Below are 21,104 nucleotides of genomic sequence, written 5' to 3'. Positions count from 1 at the left end.
AGACATGTAATCATATCGGAACATCACAAGATTCAGTCTTATTGAAAATTACTTATCATAATTCATTCTCTCATTCGTTCAAATGACGTAAGGGAACACCCGCCATGCGTAAAAAGGTGCAGGGGCGCATCGCGCATGGATATGTCGCAGTGCGGCTCAGTAGTGCGGCCCATTGAACGATGTGAAATAGCTAATGAATCTGATTGCAGCCATTCAACAAGCTATAGCTTGAGTCAACTTGCTGTACACTGTTCTGCCAGATTCCAGTGTCTGTGATCTGCCACCTGCTGTCCAACATCCGTAAACTCCCTAACAAATTGTAACCTAGTATTCAAAATGGTGAGTTACCCATTTTATTACATCGCTTATGGGCTGTGATTTTATCCTCTTTATTCTTGTCTGTATGTGCATTTTAGTAAAACTGCAGATTTAAGAATGTGCTGAATTCTAACGTCCCTATGTCGATGTTGTGTGTCCCCGCCCCATTTTCCGTTATCGTCAGTTTGGGATCTACGTTGTGATATAGGATCAAATGCTTTGCAGCCGGGGCCGTGGCTGTGAGTGTGGTATGATTGGAAAGCGTAGATGGGAAGAGCGTGTTTAATTGGTGATTTACCACTGTTAATGGGGCTGTGATCCATCAAGGTTGACTTCGCTATATCGCTTGTGAAATCAAGTTGTTGACGTTACCACACTCTGCAGCAGACCTTTCTCAGTAATTTGTGAGCGCAGCTAATGTTTAAAGTAAATAAAGTTTAGATTTCTAACGTTAGACCTAGAAATATAGCCTGTCTGGCCTCTCTAACGTATAGAACAGTTCTACACAGAAATGTAATTTAACCTATTCTTGCATGGGCCTTGATGTGTGAATTGTTAATGGAATAATGACAATTTTACTGTCGAGTCTAACGTTAAATTACACTTTACAACTCAACACAGCTAAGTGTATGACTATGAGTGCTACATAATCATTACAAGTAACAGTTAGGTCCTACATGTGTAACTGTTAAGGGCTTTTTACACTTCTAAATTTTTGCTTAGCCCCGGACTATCGGTGGGGCTAAGGGGGGGCCTTAGCCCCACCGATAGTACGGGACTATCCTTAGCCCACTTTCTGTTTACACTCGTTTTTGCCAAAGTGGGCTAGCCCCACCGATAGTACGGTACTATCTGGCCCTGCAAAATAGCAGGGGTTAGCACCGCAATTGCGGTGCTAGCACCGCAATTGCGGTGCCAAGCAAGTGAGTGTAAACAGAACGAAAAAATAATCCTGGGGGGTGTTTCATAAAGCTGTTCGTAAAGTTACGAACAACTTACGAGAGACTGGTGATCAGTACTTGTGCTGAATTATGGAAATTCTGATAAGTAGAGCCCATCAGAACTGATCCCCAGTCGCTCGTAAGTTGTTCGTAACTTTACGAACAGCTTTATGAAACAGGGCCCTGGGCTAAGCGACGGAGACGAAGTGCGACCCTCACTGACCAATCAGAAACGAGGTAATCAAGTGCTGCCGGTGCGTGCGTGTACGTGTACAGTACACAGCGTAATTATGAATATTCATGTGGTTTGGAAAGTCCGGGGCTAAGAAAGACGAGTGTAAAAAGGTCAGTTTTCTCCTTAGCCCCGGACAAGAGATAGTACGGGACTAATTGGCGAGTGTAAAAAGCGGAAAAAATTGGTACGGGACTAACGATAGTCCTGGGTCAGAGAAAGTCCGGGGTTAAGAAACACAAGTGTAAAAAGCCCTTTAGATACTAATGCTTTTTTGCTAACGTAGTCTTAACGTTAGATCTCTGCCTACCGGTGCACCATTTTAGAACAAGTTGAGGAGTGATATAAAAATCGGGCTAACCTTGTCACGGTTGTGATACTACGAACCCATTCCGCCATTGGTTAAGAATGGGGGTAGCCTAGATCTAACAAAGTTAAGTTAGATTCTAATACAAGATTCAAGAACCTTGTTTGTGGGTAACGTTAGGGGTCTAACGGTTAACATTAGACTCTGTGTATCACAATTTAAGATTAAATTAGGCCTAACGTTACTAGGAACCCTTCTAATGTTAAGCATATTGTAACAGTAAATTGTTAGGCCCATTTTTTTTTTTTGCCAGTTTATCTAATCTTAGATCTATCTATGGACTATAATTTATATATTCTACTAGGTTCTACATGCCTTTCTAGAAATAGATCTATAGACGGTCTCTAAAACTAGAATTTAATCCTATATAGAACCTAGATCTAACTGTTACTGATAATGTATGTTGTTTTAGATTTACTGAATTTAATTCTAATATAATTTAGTTGGGTGTCCAACACCCAAATGTTTTTCTATCGCAGGTAAACTCGACCCTTAGCGCCCTCATATTAAACAAGTGGCCGAGTTTACCCATAACTACGGTACTTAAAATATCTCACAATATGCCTTCCTCGCCTGTAAAGAAAATGCTCTGAATTCACAAGCGCGCATTAAAAATGTGATTTACCGTACACTCTCCCAAGATGCCTGCTTCGAATGCGTGGAGTGTTATTTTGACGCACTTAGTTGCGCCATAATTTTGAAACCAACACCTCTTCCCTCTATTGTAACAATATGTGTGAAATGCACATAATGCTTTTCCAATGTGCATCCATAAGTTACAGCATTATTGTTTTGCTGTTGATCTTGTTTATTATCAGGTATTTCAGTAATATTTGGACATCATCAAATCCCCAGTGAAGAATGCAAAACCACTGAACGAAAGTTCGTTCTTTACGTGCAATGCTACATGTATAAATGGAGAAGTCAATGCACAGTATTGACGTTTGTTTCAAACATATTTCTCAATTGGAACTGATTAATAAATGAAGCGCCATATAAATGCAATTATTATTATGATTATTATTATTATAGGAGTGGCCACACTCGTATCCATCTCACACATAGAGTTAATAGCCGGGTTCACACGTACACCAATTAGCGGGATACAAATCTCGAGATTTGCATCGCGATTGTCATCCTGAGTTTTTTGCATGTGTGGACAGAAAAAACCCGAAAATTAGCGGGATAAGCATCGCGATGCTAATCCTAAGAAATCTTGCGCTGGTTCATCAATTAGCGGGATAATTGGCCCCGCGCTGGTACGTGTGAACGGTCGGGATTAGAATCTCGAGTTTTTATATCCCATCATGCAATGCGCACATCACATCAGCGAGGCGCACTCTGCGAAGGACAAAGGGAAGTGCGCGCAGGTAGTGATAGAGAAGGGCACGGTGTGACCCAGTTTGCAGGCTTTGCTGTTATCTCTATCAGCAATTAGCGGGATAATTCGGTACGTGTGGACGCTCGCCAAATTAGCGGGATACCGATCGCGATCGCTATATATCCCGCTAATTTGGTACGTGTGATTGCTCGCAAAAAAACTCAAGATGTGGATCGCGATCGTCATCCCGCTAGTTTGTACGTGTGAACCCGGCTAGTGTATGAATGCTTTCAGAAAGTTACAAATATTGTATCTGCCTTGACCTCTGGTTATCAAAGGAAGCTATGTACTCGACCCAATCAATAGATGATGGCTTTTACCATAGTAGAACATCAGATTTTTTAGATCATACCAGAATCCATATGGGCAATTCCGCAGTTTGGTGGACATGACATGGATAAAGGAAATGTGCCTCTTTATCTTACCCTTTGATCTAGGTATCAACTAATGCCATGGATGTTCACCAATCATTAGGGTCTTTCAAATTCAGTAGATTTTATTTTTCGTATTTATTGATTTTGCGAGATCTAAAACCATCATTTAAAATGTACATGTGGGACTGGGGACGCTGAAATTCACTTAAATGCAAATTACAGTGGGTTCCTTTGAAATTTTTTCCTCAAAGTTTTGCTAAAGGGTAAAAGATGAATACATTTAAATACTCCAGAAGTCATGTGACATTTTGTCAATTACAAAAGGGTGAAATGACCTGCGGAATTACTCCGGACAAATGTAACGTTACTAACCATGCTTTTGGGGGTCTAGCTAAAAAATTATCGGTCAAACTGCTAAAAAAATTTGCATGAACATTTGTCATGATGCAATGATTGAAATTAATGCAACACTTTGTTTGAAGTAACTTGAACTTTTGCACACTTTTTGTTACAAGACATTGATTTTTTTTGTCATGTCCTTTTTTCGTAACGTTACTAACCAGCCCTTTATGTTGCTATAGCAATTCTAATATTTCTTGGATTGTGTTCATTCTTTTCTGTATCATAAACCTGGGAAGGATGAACATGTTTTTGACATAATTTTGACTTGAAATGAATAAATGGTAATTTAGTGATAAAAACAAATATCTAAATTTGTTCAAATGTAACGTTACTAACCGCGGAATTGCCCATATGATATTGAAGAGTCACAAATTGTCATTGTGAGTGTAATGTACTGTTTACTTGTATAGCTCCAATAGTTGCTTGCAAACCTGCAAGCATGTGCATGTACAATTGTATGTCTTTCATGTTTTTGTTCGTTTGTTTGTTTTTATCTGTAACTGTAGTGAGTGACAAGGGCAGTGCAATGCATCACAAGAAAAATAAGTTTCTTGTGTTTCTAACAATGATGCACAATCCTGCACATGTTGTCTTTCAGCGAAATGGGAAAAATGTATGAAAATGTGAAATTAATAAAATCGCTTGTGCACAAAATAAACTAGTAAATTAGATATTGTATGACATTTCATTAGGGCAATTCCGCAGTTAGGTGGACATGACATGGATAAAAGAAATGTGCCTCTTTATCTTACCCTTTAATCTAGGTATCAACTAATGCCATGGATGTTCACCAATCATTAGGGTCATTCAAATTCAGTAGATTTTATTTTTCGTATTCATTGATTTTGTGAGATCTAAAACCATCATTTAAAATGTTCATGTGGGACTGGGGATGCTGAAATTCACTTAAATGCAAATTACAGTGGGTTCCTTTGAAATTTTTTCCTCAAAGTTTTGCTAAAGGGTAAAAGATGAATACATTTAAATACTCCAGAAGTCATGTGACATTTTGTCAATTACAAAAGGGTGAAATGACCGGAATTACTCCGGACAAATGTAACGTTACTAACCGTAACGTTACTAACCATGCTTTTGGGGGTCTAGCTAAAAAATTATTGGTCGAACTGCTAAAAAAATTTGCATGAACATTTGTCATGATGCAATAATTGAAATTAATGCAACACTTTGTTTGAAGTAACTTGAATTTTAGCACACTTTTTGTTACAAGACATTGATTTTTTTGTCATGTCCTTTTTTCGTAACGTTACTAACCAGCCCTTTAAGTTGCTATAGCAATTCTAATATTTCTTGGATTGTGTTCATTCTTTTCTGTATCATAAACCTGGGAAGGATGAACATGTTTTTGACATAATTTTGACTTGAAATGAATAAATGGTAATTTAGTGGTAAAAACAAATATCTAAATTTGTTCAAATGTAACGTTACTAACCGCGGAATTGCCCATTAGGTTAATTGCCCAGCTAAATCCACATTCGGGGGCATATCAAGTTGTAGCAAATTTATTTAACTGTGATCTTGATATTTGACTGATAGAACTCTAACTTTCATTAACAGATTGCACTTGAATCTCTGCAATCATGGGTATTGATGTTATCCTGTTTTAATTTCCAATAGATTTCAGATTTATTATGACTGTTCTCCATACAAATCCATTATGCATGTACCAGAGATATTTACTGTGAAGACAAGTCTTAAAATGAAGACAAAAAAAAAATCATTCTTCATTGTGCATGTTTGTAGAAATCTGAATTGTAAGGAAAAGCCATTAACTTGACAGAACAGATTTTTTTTTCTCTCTCTCTCAAAGCACTGAAATCAGCATACAAATGTAGATAGCTCTTTCTCTAATGCCCTCTCATCCTAACCGGTGTATCTTGTGCCCTTTTCACAGGCTGATCAACTGACAGAAGAGCAGATTGCTGGTATGTATTTTTGTGTAAGAATCTGTACTAGTAAACCCATCTGCTTTCAAGTAAACCCAAGTGCATTTAACAGTGTACAGTATATAGGCAGGATCAGGTGGGCAGGATGATACCTGAATTACCTTTGCTTCATGTGGACCATGACAATATGAAGAGCAAGAATCCTGATTGTCTTCGTTTTATTACTCTCAAAGTTAATCCCTCGATACTCCTGCCATATTTCTTAGCAATGTATCTTGTAAGCAGTGATATTTGCATTGATGTATTCTCCATCTGTAAATGATACTTAACTAAAAGTCCAAAATCCAAATCCAAAATGATCTGCAATGTCTAATAGAGCTGTTCTGTCAGACTTTTACACATTCTCAGCAAATTTGTGTCATATCAGAATACAGTTATCTGTTATATGATGCATCACGCATTACCCAGGGGTACGGTAACCGCGTTGTGTAGCGCCACCTCACGTCCACTCGAGGACAGCCAGAGAAAAATGCATGCACTGTGTGTGCGTGTACATAGTCATTCCCATGCCACTGCATGTTATACTGTAAAACATGATATATTCGCGGCATGAAATTTTCGCGAATTGGAGCTGACAGCCTTTTTCGTGGCATGAAATTTTCGCGAAGTGCCACTGGCGTTCAATGCATATAGTGTAAACAAGAACTTTCGCGTGCATTTTAATTTCGCGAATCTTGGCGCTCGCGAAATTCGCGAAATTAAAGTGCACGCGAAAATTCCTCGTTTTACAGTGCTATGCGTGCATGGAAGCTGCGATACCACTAGCGTGTGCTTTAGTACATTGCAGTGCAGTAGCTAGCGCGCGCTAGCTCCAGCACCAAAATAATTTCCTCTTTTTGGCACCCAGGGTACAACCTTTTTAAAAAAATAAATAATTCAACAAAATGGCTGATTTTTGTTTGGTACCCGGGGATATCATTTATGTCATATGTGTAGATGTCCTACCTTGTATTTGCATGTTTTCTGTGAATATTTGTTGCAATACAGATATATTTAGTGTGCTTTTTTTTTCAATATGCACATGGAACAACACTTGTCAGAATGATTTTCCATGTTTATTTGTGACCCGCTACAACAAAAGGATCCTAAGGTCGCTGACGGCTGAGTCGAGAAAATCGACCTTGAAGTCACATCATAAAAATTGGTCAAAACAATCGGATTTTTGTTTTTTGCATAATTTTGTATTCTAATGTTTTGTTTATCATCTGTCGAAATTTCGAATGTAAATTATTAAAGGAAAGGAAAGAAATTAGCGTTTTTCTGGGCCATGATTTTCCGACTTTCAACGTAACAGAAACGTGTCTGTAGATATAGATTGCCCGCCGCAGCTAGACTCCGCCCCTAACAATGAGGAAGTGATCTTATTGGTCAGTGCGTGGCATCCTGATTACTGAGTGGTCATGCATAGACCGTTTGCTCTAAGCTTGAATGAACATCACGGAGGTCACTATAGGAGCATGCCATTTATTGTCAAGTGGTGAAAACTGTCTCGCCTCCCCTTGATCATGATAGCGTCAGAAGGAAAACTTTGAAGGCGTTTTTCTCGAAACTCTGATTTCCTCAACCACTTGACATGTGCTAATAAAATCATCGATATCTCCGCAACTGAGTACTTTTATGGGTTGTGTTATAAACGAAATTAAAGTAGAAGAGTAAGGGAATAATTTCATGCCATTTTCACAATATTGTCCTCTGACTTTCGGATCCTTTTATTGTAGTGGGTCACATTTGGTTCCACTATCATGCTTCTGGCAGGTATTGATGTTGATATTCTAGGCGAGGGAATTGGCATTACACTCATAGTTTGTAATTTTCCCATAGTGAGCCCTGTAGATCACAATGTAAAAACTGTCCATGCAGTCAACTGTGCTCTGATGATGATGAATCTTTTAAAAAAATTCATCCACACATTGTGTCCTTGGTTGTAGGAATCTAAGAGAAACAACAAGGAACTTTAGAAATCAAGAGTACTCCATTTCCCAACCAATATTTGCTGAAAGGCCTTAGCATTGTGGACATACTTTCCAAATTTCAGTGCGTCACTGTACATAATGTGTTCAGCGAGCAAATGAATGCCTGAAGCTTTCAACACAGAATCAACACAAGCATTGTGCTTATGTTTCTACTGAATATTCAGTGTTCTTCGCTACAAAATCTTGAAATCCAGCTCTGAATAGCTATAGTGTCTTGTCTGTTTAAATTGCGTCAAAGCACTGGCATATCATCGATAATCTATTTTAACCCCCTCTGTGATGTATGCATTTGATTATGTCAGTGTGTCTCATTGTGTTGTATCTCCTTTAAATCATAGAATTCAAGGAGGCTTTCTCCCTCTTCGACAAGGATGGTGATGGCACGATTACCACCAAGGAGCTGGGAACTGTGATGCGCTCTCTGGGTCAGAACCCTACAGAGGCTGAACTCCAGGACATGATCAATGAAGTTGATGCAGATGGTTAGTTAATTGAAAATTGTTCGTGTCGAGAGATAAACAAGACCAAAAAAAAAAAAATGCCAGTGTCTATTGAACCTAGCATCAGCAAAATGCCTGCAGGTTGTATTAATTGTATAAGGATGCATGACCAAAGACGGGAGAAAAAGTTATGTAGAGATAACCTTATAATTCTTGGCTTATTAGCAGGGACTTTTAATCTACATTTACTAGAGATGCCAGCTGTTATTTTTTTTTTTTTGTCAGTATTTAGTACTGTTGCCCAAATTTTCCCAAATTAGTACAGCTTTCATAAAAATACTTTTTTTTTCAAATTTCATTACAACGTGTAAATTGCGGGAAAGGTAAAAATAATGATTTTCCACCAAAAATACACTTCTTCAGCAATCAGAATATTGCATTGTCTCACAAGGTTGACATCTCTGATAGTATACTGTATTATTGATGTTGGCATTACACTTGTAGACACCTGGAGAGATGTTAAAGGGATCTTACAGTTTTGGTTGAGACCTATTTTCAGTTTTCTAACATTTTTTGGTGAAAAAATGAGAAACCACTTATGAAATACTAAAGAGCATGTAATTCTATGAGGAATTCAACATTTATTTGATGATAATTGGTTTTGAAATGGCTGAGATATCCAAAAAAGAGCGATTCTAATAGCATGGGACTACACTTTATTACGATCGCTTTGTTTTACTTTGTTTTTGGATGTTTCAGTCATTCCAAACCCGATTTTCATAAAATAAACTTTGAATTCTTCTTAAAATGGTATGCTCTGTACTATATCATAAGTGTTTTCTTGGTATCTCGCAAAAAGTTAAAAGCCCAATTCTCATCTCCACCAATACTGTACCATCCCTTTAAAGCCAATTCTAATTGACCAAAATTCTGCTACATTGGACTCCCTTTATAATGAAGTCCTTGGGACCAGCAGTTTTCTTTCATTAAATCGAAATTCATTATCACCAAACAAACAAGAAAAATACATAGAGTGGATAATGTTGCGGCCTGAATTTTGACTTTGTTGTAACCGCAATTTCATTGTAACCATGTTTGCTATAATGGAAATGCACTGACCTCTGTTTAAAGGGATGGTACAGTATTGTTGGAGATGAGAATTGGGCTTTTAACATTTTGCGAGATTCCAAGAAAATACTTATGAAATAGTACAGAGCATACCATTTGAAGAGGAATTCAAAGTTTATTTGATAAAAATCGGGTTTGGAATAACTGAAACAACTTAAAACAAAGCAATCATAATAAAGTGTGGGTCCCACACTTCATTAGAATCGCTGTTTTGGATATCTCGGCCATTTCTATACCAATTCTCATCAAATGTTGAATTCCACATGGAATTACATGCTCTTTCATATTTTATAAGAGGTTTCTCATTATCTCACCAAACAATGTTAGAAACCTGAAATAAGGTCTCAACCAAAACTATACGATCCCTTTAAAATTTTGAGGCCAATGATTGACAAAGTCGTTGAGAGAAAGAGTTGGCAGGCAATTTGAAAAATTTGTTCATTTTGGGTTTTTGATACCTCCACCCCAAGTGATGTGGGACATACAATCTTTTATGTTAATTTTTGGCTTGTGATGCAAGGAGCTGATATTTAGTCAAACACAATACAAATCAGTAACAATCCAGAAAATGTTTTTCAGAAAGATAAAAGTGTTTAAAGTCGAGATTGTTTGTGCATGGGGAGGCTGTAGTTCAGTGTTGGAATACTCAAAATACATCTCCTACACAGGGCACATGCATTGAAAATGTGTTTGTGTAAGCATGGGAGGTAGAATGATGCAAGGAGCTGATATTTAGTCAGACAAAATACAAAACAGATTCCAGAAATTGGTTACATTTCCATGCATTTAATCAAACTAATTGTCTCAGAAAGATAAAAGCTATTATAGTCAAGACTATGTGTACGGGGAGGCTGTACGTGTAGTCAAGTGTTGGAATACTCAAAATGCGTCTTGTACACAGGGCACATGCGTTGAAAATGTGTTTGTGTGTGTAGGTGTGGGAGAGAGAAAGTTAAACTTTTCATGTTACTGAATAATGACATGCAGCCAGCCAATACTGATCTCACAATTATTCTTAATCAGCACATTCAGGATAGAAATTTTGAGAGGATTGATTATCAGCTTCCAGTCTCTCTTTGCCTGTGCAGGTAATGGAACAATTGATTTCCCAGAATTCTTGACGATGATGGCAAGAAAAATGAAAGAGACAGACAGCGAAGAAGAGATCCGCGAGGCTTTCAGGGTATTCGACAAGGATGGCAATGGCTTCATTAGGTAAGGCATCCAGCCTCTGTAATAGTTGGTCAAAAGATTTGAAGTTTAGCAGCCTTATTATATCTATGTCAAATGTATGCATGACTTCTTTTCCATTTTGGCACTCTCAAGGTAGTGAGTCCTCTCGAATCCTATGAAAACATTTTACCTCCTGAATACAATCGGTAACAGAAATAGATATCTAAAAACAAAGTAAAACAAAGTGTTCTTTATAAAAGATGGATCCCACATTTTATTAGAACCTCTCTTTTTTCTTATATATATATATATCTCGGCTATTTTAAAACCAATTTCCATCAAATAAACTTTAATTCCTCTTAGAATTGTGTGCCTTTTGATATTTCATATGAATGGTTTCTAATTATCTAGAACTGAGTGTCCTTTGATATTTTATAGAAGTGATTTCAAATTATCTCACAAAAAAGTTAAAACCTGAATCCACATCTCAACCAAAACTATACCTCCCTTGAAACTTCTGACAGAAGTCCAAAATGACGTGTGACGCTCTTTGCAAAGCATGTAGGACCTTGCCAGGTGTGACTGTCATGGTAATCAACCGTTTGCAAACTGTGAGATAGATTTAAATAAGTTAAAATGGTGCAAAATATTTGGTGTGGTATAGCTGCCATGATTGATCTCTGCCACGCACATTTCAAAAATTTATTCTTAGTTCTTCTTTTGAAACCTTGAAATACAAGTTTCTCTGTTTCACCGTTTTCACTGAAGAAAATACTGTTATGCAAATGTGGCATTGGAACAGTCATGGAGATGTTATATTAAAAAGGTTAGATACATGTGTAGAATTGCCTTCAATTGTAGGCAATTTTGCAGCAGTTTTCCTCAACTGGCAGTATACTGAAAAAGTGAATATTTTCGCTGGACTAATTTTTCGCGCTCAGGCGGGCAAGAAGAGTTTCACATTTTTTTTAATTCTGCAGAATCAAGACATCAAGTACTGAAATATATGGCAAGCAAAAATATTTTTGCTCCGGTTGCGCAAAATGCACAAAATTTCCACTTTTACAGTAGTACAAGCCTGTCATTTGTTTCAAGATGACATTCAGAGGCTTACGATAATCTCACCATGTATCGAAATGTTACTTGTTTGGCGATCGTGCTGCAGTTGCTAGAAGACCCCCACATACATATTTCACACTTGTTTTTCCTATCTCTGCTTCACCACCTGCTTTGCCACAGTGCGGCTGAACTGCGCCATGTGATGACAAACCTTGGTGAAAAGCTCACGGACGAGGAGGTAGATGAAATGATCAGGGAGGCTGACATTGATGGAGATGGTCAAGTGAACTATGAAGGTATGTTCTACAGGCCAGTGCAGTAGAAAGTGGTCCAAATGTCTATTCACTGGACCATTTCATGATAAGTACAGTGCACTCGAGTTATAACAGATTCCTCGGGACCTGAAGTTTTCTTTTGTCATGTTGAAAGTTTGTTGTAACCAAACAAAAGTAACACAGTAAATGATGAAAACGTGCACCCAGTGCAGATAATGTTGTTAATTGAATTCTCATACGCTGAAGAGCAGTGTGAAATCTGATGCCACATGTATCTCATTAATTTTGTTAAATATTACATTTAAAAGACAGCATAAAGTTGTTTGTACTTGCATGCTTATTTTGAAAAGTAATGGTTTAGGATTGAGGTACAGTTCCATATTCCCAAGATTTGTTATTCCCAAGATGAAATATGTTTCATTATTCCAGATAATGTTGATCCGAAAATTAAAATGTTTGTTGCTCCAAAGTCAAAAAGAATTAGAATTTTTAATTCCAGAGGTTCATTAGTATACTCATCTTTATTTTTTTTTTCCGAATTTATATCAATGATTTGTATTTCCATTTACAGATTGATAAAACTTCAGAATAATGAAGATCACCATTTTCAAATTAACGAACTGTATCTCATTTACCGATTAATGAAACTCTGGAATAACAAAGATCACTGTTTTCAGAATAATAAACCTTATTTCATTAACCATTTATGAAACTTCAGAATAACAAAGATAACTATTTTCAGACTAATGGACCTTCGCAATAACAAACCGTATTTCATTTTCAGATTGATGAACCTTGGGTATAATGAACCTTCACAGTAATGTCACAAATGTTTGTAATAATGAACTCTTTTTCATTTTTTGATAAACGAACATCTAGCTACACAGAATTTGTGTGTTTTGAAATAACAAACCTTCCGAATAATAAACCTTAGTTAATTTCGGATTGACACACAGTAGCACAAGTTCTTAGAAAGGATGTGTGACATGGAGCAAATGCAGAGCAATTTTAATTTTAACACACTAAAATGTGAATTTCATTATAGCCATATTAATTGTAATAGGAGTACACTGTATAAGTAATCATTTCAAATAGGGATAGACTTAGAAAGTGCCTGATGTATTTCGTATTACAAGTAGCTTGAATTGATTTTTAATGAATTTCTCCTTTTTTTTGGGGGGGGGGGGATTTGTGTTCAGGAAAAAATATAGTGGAGACTGAGAGCATATGAGTAAGTGATGTGTAATAAGACAAATAGATTGGGAAACATATTGAGAAATAAAACCAAAACTAGGTGAAGCAGACAAACTGGTACGTTCAGATTCATTTCAGTATCACTAGGCATGTCTGGTTCATATGGAACAGTACCACTTTCCTTTATTTATTGGAAAGGACTCGACATCAGTCATTTGGAATTACTGTTTGCCCCCAATATCCATGGTTAATAGCCCATGACGAAAAGATACTTATACAGGTGCCAGCACTCTTGGTATATTTAATTTTCATGCAAAAAAGGCTAAAATACTTTTTTTTAGAAATGTATTATTCCAGTCTTGATTGAAACATTAATTCTAGTTTATCTTTGCTTTGTACTTTTGATCCACAGAGTTCGTTGCAATGATGACTTCAAAGTGAGAACATCATACAGGGTCTTTCATTATCCACGTGCGTGCTACCCCCTTCTCCGGATAATTTATGCCACTGGCAACTCCTGCTTTCTTCCCAAGTGTCATTGTGATGATGCTCCTTCACGCTATGCAGCAGAGCCCTTCCGAGCTGATGCCGAAGCTCAAAGGCTTCCCATGTACTATCCTGTACACTCTCCCTCCCTCGTACGCTGGCATGTATCCCCTGCCCCTGTCAATTCCCCATGAACAATTGCCCAGTTTTTGTTTTTTGTTGTTTGTTCCATCCCCAAAGCAGCCAGTATGTTTTCTGTTCTCTCTGGGAAGGTGATGAATTGGATGCAAGGAACTGCCAAGATATACTTCTTGTGACAATTTTCACATCTTGGACCCATACATGGTGATGCCTGCAGCTATTGATGCAAAATTATCTAAAAAAAAAAGAATGCTTTCCCCGTGCCTTTGCAACCCCTGCCCCTGCCCTTGAACAATGCACGCACATCATGTACAATGGATTGGCAGCAATATCAACTATGGAAGGTGAAAAAGGAGAAAAAAAAAAATCTGTTTTGTAATTATTATTCTCATGTAAATAGAAAACACTTTAAATGATTGAAGGTTGTTTTCATGTTTTGTAAAGGACAAAAGCCATACCTTTCTCTAAGTTTCAAAAAATAATCACACCTATGCTTGCAATCATAATGCAAAAATAAAATGCATACATCATTTTCTTTCACTGTTTTATAGCATTTTCTTACTGAATGCAAAAAAAGGACTAAGCATTCCATGTTCAATGTCAACTTTTTTGTTTTTTCTTTTTGCTACATTGTTGTAATGCAATTTTTATGAAGCTCTATCTGTTCTATGCTACTTACAAACCTTGAGAAATTATGTAAAACTCTTGAACAATGTAGTAAGCTATAAAGAAAGCCTTTCATTGATGTCTTTTAAGTATGCAATTATCATTTCATGTTCCAGTATTGTGTGGTAATTATCAAGCCACATGATTCCACTAGGATGTATTGTGCACTTGTGATGTGAGCTACCATTATTACGGGTATCATGTCTCATGCATGTAACAGGATCTGGTTTCTCAGAGCCTGGTGTAACATTTAGAACACGGAATAGATTCCTTTCCCCCTTATGTTCCATAACTGTATTGGGGGTGCTAACTGGAAGATCTAACAGGAAAATTAATGGGCAACTCTCTACATAAACTAACCATGTTTGGAAATTTATCGTGCTTCGTCATGCTGCACGAGTCATTTAAAATCTTTCAGCCTGTAGTAACAATCTGCAAGTGAGCAGTGTTATACATTTGAAGGTTCAAAGCAGCATAAATTATAGCCAAGCTACAAGGCATTTGTTTCAGGGTTTTGTTTTCAAAATTTGCATACTGAAATGTTTTCCAGACTGTTCGTGAGATGAATCAAAATTTTTCTTTCTCTCTCGTTTATGTCACTACCGTATTCGTGCTCATTTTTTTTTTCTACTGAATGTAGGCTTTAGTACAAACATGAAACAAGTAGAGTGAGCAGGCGTTATTCAGTGTATGACTATGGTCTAGACAGATGCCAGTACTGGGTCTACAGTCTTTTATTTCTGTTCAGTATGGTGTTGGGATATTCAAAGAACTTTCACAAACTTCTGTGTATTACATGCATGAACCTGAAGTTAACCGTTATTTGTAGTCGATTATTTTATGTCGACATGTTGCTGCCCCAGACGGGATGCAACTTACATGACTATAACGTGCAGTTAGCAACTTGATAGGCTCTACATACCATATAAACATTCGGATAAATTATTCATATTATTCCACTAGGTAGGATGAGTGGGTCTGTATTTTCTATATCTTGATCAAATTATGTGCATTAATCATTATGTAAAATTACTCCAACAGAGTAATCCATACAAGAAATCATACATTTGTTACCGACTTTGCATGAATTGTCAATAGCTAGAAGCTTATGTCGATTGCATTGAAGCAACTCAATTATACTGACCGTATAACATTGAAATAAACTTGTTAGTGTTTTCTTATTTCTCGATTTGTAGACATGTTTTGTGAATGCTGGTCGTAAAAAGAAAAAAAAAAGAAGACAACACGATTGTGGATTGGCTATGTAAGTGTGAAAATGTTTATTGTGGGCACAACTCTAAATTACACAGTTGTACGCAGATTTATGGGTACACTGTAGTACAGTGCACTCCTGTTATAATGAGCACAGTTACATGTTCATCAAAATTTTGGATACAATGAAGTGAAAATTCAGATTCCAAAATTTATATCTTCATATACATGTAAAAATGTGGTCGGCTATACATGTAATGAAATTTTGAGAAAAAGAAAGAAAACTGTTGGTTCAAAATAGTGTATGTATCTCGTTTTGACAGGGAGTTGCGTAGATTATACAGTGTACATGTATTTTCTTAATTGACGATACATTGTAGGTGTGTCGGTGGAAATAATAATTACATGTACACTACAAAGATACAGTATATCCCCCCAAAAAAAATCACAATCAAATTTTCGCATTGATAACACCCAATATGATTAAAGTGTCTTAATGCTACTTCAGGGTCTTAAAATATAACATCCTAGCTCTATTTTGCAGAAAATCTCATTCAATTTGCTTAAGCGGTCGCAGAGAAATGTGAAAAGTTGTAAAGCGTGTCATGAGTCTGATTCTTCCAAATTTAGCACTTCGATGCTTTTGTGTGTGAATACAATAGACAGAACTTGAAGGGAAGAGATTCTTGACATCCTCTACAAAATTCCTCAGTTCTCTTTGACCACTGAAGCAAATCGAATGGGGTTTTCTGTAAGATGTGGGCAATGAGTTGTAGTTTCATACCCTGAATTTGTATTTGGATTGATTCACTATTTTTAAAGATATCATTGCGGAGGGTCCCGTTGTAATTTTTTTGTATTTTTATTTTATTTATTTATTTATTGTTTATTATTATTTTTTTTTTTGGGGGGGGGGGGAGGGGACATACGGTATATGCGCACACACAATACTGCACTTCAGCAAGCCATTGGTTTGTCGATAACGTTTTCTTCATTAAGTCTGTACCGAAACAAGAACTACGCACACATCATAACCATGACAAAATTATTTTAGGTTATGTCAGTTATGAGTACAAAGATCAGTTCTACATCATAAAAACGAAGAAATACATTAGATTGAAATAGAGAAGCACAGTATACATATGTACATTCAAAATAGAAAATGAATATATATATATATATATATATAATTACATTCATTGATAATACACAATGATAATGGTCGTTGATAATGGTCGCTGATGAAGAATGCGATGACTAACCTGTTTGGTGTCTTGTTTCTATATCATGCGCTTTCCTCGCCATGCAGGGTAAAGCGTTTTTAGTCTAATGCCATTTTAGGTTTTTATCATATATATATATATATATATATATATATATATATATATATATATATATATATACACTCACACACCGGACAGCAAAAGAAAGTACCCACTTCTGTCAAAAGCTGCACACAAAAGTTCACCACCTGGAAATAGACAATTTTTGTACACAGGTATGCTGCAATATCCATTAGTAATCACATATAGTACCCAATAGCAAGTGATTATCTTTATTACAAAGAAAAAAATGACATGCACAGCATCTTGGTCACTGAATCAAAAGTCACAAAATGTAACAGAATGGGCCTTACAAGACGTGGCATAATTTTCCTGATGGAAACTTGCTTAGAGCAGAGTAAAGAAATGTCCAGTCTAAAGAGCTAACTGATTTTATTCTGAGAATTAGCATTATCAGGATAGCATCCCTAAATACAGAATACACTTAACATCATTTTGACAAAACGGGTGTTCACTTTGACATTATTGGTTATGTTATCCATTCAGTGGCCATTTTTGCATGGTGGAAAGTGCTGTTGCGTGGAACTTTTGATCCAATGACCAAGATGCTGTACATGTCAAGTTCTGTTTTGTTATGAAGACATTTATGTGCATGTGATAAGTAAGGGGCATTGTAGCACACCTGTGTACAAAATTGTAGATTTCTAGGGGTTGAATTTTTGTGTGCGGCCTTCGACAGAAGTGGGTACTTTCTTTTGCTGTCCAGTGTGTGTGTGTATATAATGATATATATATATTATATATCTGATATTGTGAGATATGAGAAAGAAAGGAGAAATCGGTGCGTAGCTTTGACATCATTATTTGTATTGTATTTGTATTTGTATTCATCTTTTTGCGGTTTATTTGCTTTTCTCAATTCTATTTTCTTTGTTTTTGCGTACGCAAAACAACAAATGCATTCAAAGCGTTGTTTGTTTTATCGTGCTTGAAGAATCTGAAAAGCTAACATATCAAAATGATCCGATTGTCGTTACTATGGTGTGTAATTGCGTATGTGCGTGGGGGGAGGGGGGTTTAGGGCCAATCAAAACCGATCGCTTCCTGACCCTCAATCGTGTTGAATGGATTGCCAAAAATCAATATGGAATGTTTCTTTGAAGTACAAAATGGAGGTCCGCAGTCACTGCATGGGCAGCTGTAATATCATCAATATTAGCAGATTGTTTGGTACAGAAATCATGTGTCTGTTGTGTGTGTGTCGTCTGTAGGAGTGAGAAATTCTCATAACCACGGTGTCCTATGAGGTCCCAAGCGGGTCGGTGACAGATATAATTATGGATGATGACTGGCGGGGGAGGGAACATACCGAATGTTCCACCCGAAGGGTTTGAAATGCTTTTGAGGGAGGTTTAAGTCCCGAGATGTCAATGAAGTCGAGCCTCCCGAAATAGCATTTCAAACCCTGAGGGTGGAACGTTTGGTACATGTTCCCGACAACAAAAATCATCATCTGTTTATGGTTTAGTCAAATACGTCGCATACCGTCAACCACCAGCACAACGCACTCGATCGCTCGCGCAGAGCCAAATTCACTGTGCGCGGGTCCTTCTGTCATTTTGTTACGTGAACATGTTTTCCCATGGGAGAACATTACAAAAATGTTCTCCCATGGGCGAACATTACCAATGTTCCTCCATCACGTGACTGTGTTTAGCCAATCACTTACCGGTATTTGACTAACCCATTTGTAGCATAATAATGTCCTGTGCATTCTCTCACACAAGGAAAACCAGAGATGCAATACACAAACATAAGAGTAAAAAAAAAAATAAAAAAAAAAATAATAATTTCATTCTCGCATGATTTTCTCACTTAAAGAAATAAGATTATTTGAAAATCCAATGTCCGAGACAGTATCTTCTTAACTGCCCCCCCCCCCCCCCCCCCCCCCCCCCCCCCCCCCGCTGAACAATGCATACGGCCATGATGGCCCTCTTTGGACACATGCATACTCATAGTCATAGCAAGGAGAGTATAGCTTCCACCTCCATAGTAATAGTACACGCCATAACACATGATAAAACCAAGGTCCTAAGCTTCAAAATCGGAAATACATTACCAGAGGAACGTTCATCACAGAACGGCACAAAAGGCTTTAAAAACAAAACAAAACAAAATAACACGAAACAAAACGGAACCGAACAAAACGAAACAAACGCCCGCGATACCAGCTATAGTGCCGTAATATGTAGATTAGAAAGGAAATACTTGATCATGACAAGTCACCATTATTGTAAAGTTGAGAAAATTTATGTGAATCAGGAAACTTTTTTTTTTTGCTTGTAGTTTGTTTGTTGTTTGTTTTGCTTTGTATGTAATTTCCTCTTCGGAATCCAATCATGAATAGCATGTGGAAATTTACTTCTTTGCATACTAAGAGTTTTGACCATAAAAGCATGTGATGCTGAGCAGAAAACCATAAAATAGCTAATAAAGATTTATATCTTGAACGAAAGAGTAGTTTGGTGTACTTCCCGATAGAAGTCGTCACAGTTATGACAATCTGAGTGTTTGTATACAATACGATCATGCCCTGACGATTTGAATGTATTGCGAAGTCCGAAGCAGCAAATACATGTATAACAATTGATGTCAACTCCGTATTTCGAGTAAAAATGTAGAGAGAAAGATCAACCTATTAGGGCCTATTGTATAGGCCCATAGTGAAAATCTCCATTGTTCGAGTCCCCTGCACATAGATTACAAAGTAGGCCTTCTTCGATTTCGATTTCATTTATTTCATTTTCAACAAAGAATGTACAAACAAAGCACGAGAAAAGAACTAATACTTGGAATAGACTTATTCTCAATACCTCGAAATAATTTAAACACATGAATTGAGGACGAAAGAAATGTACACCATGTTAGTTTACTGCATTGCAGCGGTTGTGCATACCTAGGCTATGGGTATAGGCCCTACTTTACAAGCCTCCAATGTATTCTGTATCCAGCAGCCACGTAAAACAAATCATTTCAATTCAATTCAATTCAATTTAATACAATCACCATCATCATAATCGCTCCTGAATCTCTTACCGGACTGCATACATAATCTTTGTTCAAATTGTCTTTCCTTTTTAATAGGCCTAAGTGTATTATACAGAGAAAGAAGTATAGGTCCTTGTTAAAACTATGGGCAGAGGTGACTCCAAAAGAACTATTCACTTCGGGGCTGCGCCCCTCAGTGAATAGTTCTTTTTGAGGCACCGAGGCCTATAGTTTTTACAAGAAACTCGAAATCAGGCAAAGTATATTTGTTTTATATTTTGGATCAAAACTTTAAACAAGAGAAGGGGATAATGGGGGAAAGTGCAAAATGAGAAGGGAGCGATGTTGTGAAGGGATCCTACATTGACTATAAGAAGCATGTAGCATGCGCGATGTGATTGTTACAAGCGCGACGCACCGGGGGTACGGTGAGAAGAAATGCGCAATGACAGAATTGTTTTTATGACGTCACAATTGTTTTGTTGGAAATCGATACATTTCACAGAGTGACGCTACGCTTTGTGACATAATTTTGCAAATAGTATACTATTTGCAAAATGTCGTCATAGAAGTGACGTAATTTTGCAAATATGTAGTACTTTACGGAGTGTCAGCTTTCTGAAATAGCCGAAAATACCTTTAATCACGTGAAGCTCTTTCAAACAATCATCAGAGGATAAATTTTTGATCCAAAATACAATTTTTGATATTTTTATATTCTTTACATAAACATTAGGCCTATTCAAAAATAAAATATTAATTGCGATTTTCTTAAATCTATATAAGCCCTGAGAATCGCCATTATGACCCGTCCACTGCTTTATACAATGACTTCCACAGTTAAAGGGGAGGGTCCAGACAATATTCATAATTTCCATCATAATAGCAGTATCCTTGTATATCGATTATAAAGATTTTGTGGAATTTATTGTGGTCCTTGAGCAGAGAACCAAACTACGAAAAACCTGAAACAAATTACAATAAAAAAAGGATGACTTGATGGCATATAGGAGGCTCACATAATTAACAAAAATGTTGCATTGT

The 21,104-nt window shown here is 37.0% G+C and overlaps 1 protein-coding gene across 1 annotated transcript; it reads left to right on the top strand.

Annotated features, from left to right (window-relative positions):
- The first annotated feature begins 224 nt into the window (after positions 1–224).
- Positions 225–15,695, top strand: LOC140234895 (calmodulin-like). Its single transcript, XM_072314939.1, has 6 exons — positions 225–339; positions 5,928–5,958; positions 8,291–8,434; positions 10,609–10,735; positions 11,933–12,048; positions 13,634–15,695. Exons 1-6 carry the CDS (start codon positions 337–339, stop codon positions 13,660–13,662), a joined length of 450 nt encoding a protein of 149 aa, XP_072171040.1. The 5' UTR covers positions 225–336; the 3' UTR covers positions 13,663–15,695.
- Positions 15,696–21,104: the final 5,409 nt, after the last annotated feature.

This window comes from Diadema setosum, chromosome 1 (assembly GCF_964275005.1).
Source record: "Diadema setosum chromosome 1, eeDiaSeto1, whole genome shotgun sequence".
In the NCBI taxonomy this organism is placed as follows: domain Eukaryota; kingdom Metazoa; phylum Echinodermata; class Echinoidea; order Diadematoida; family Diadematidae; genus Diadema; species Diadema setosum.
This window is presented reverse-complemented; position numbering and strand designations above follow the sequence as displayed.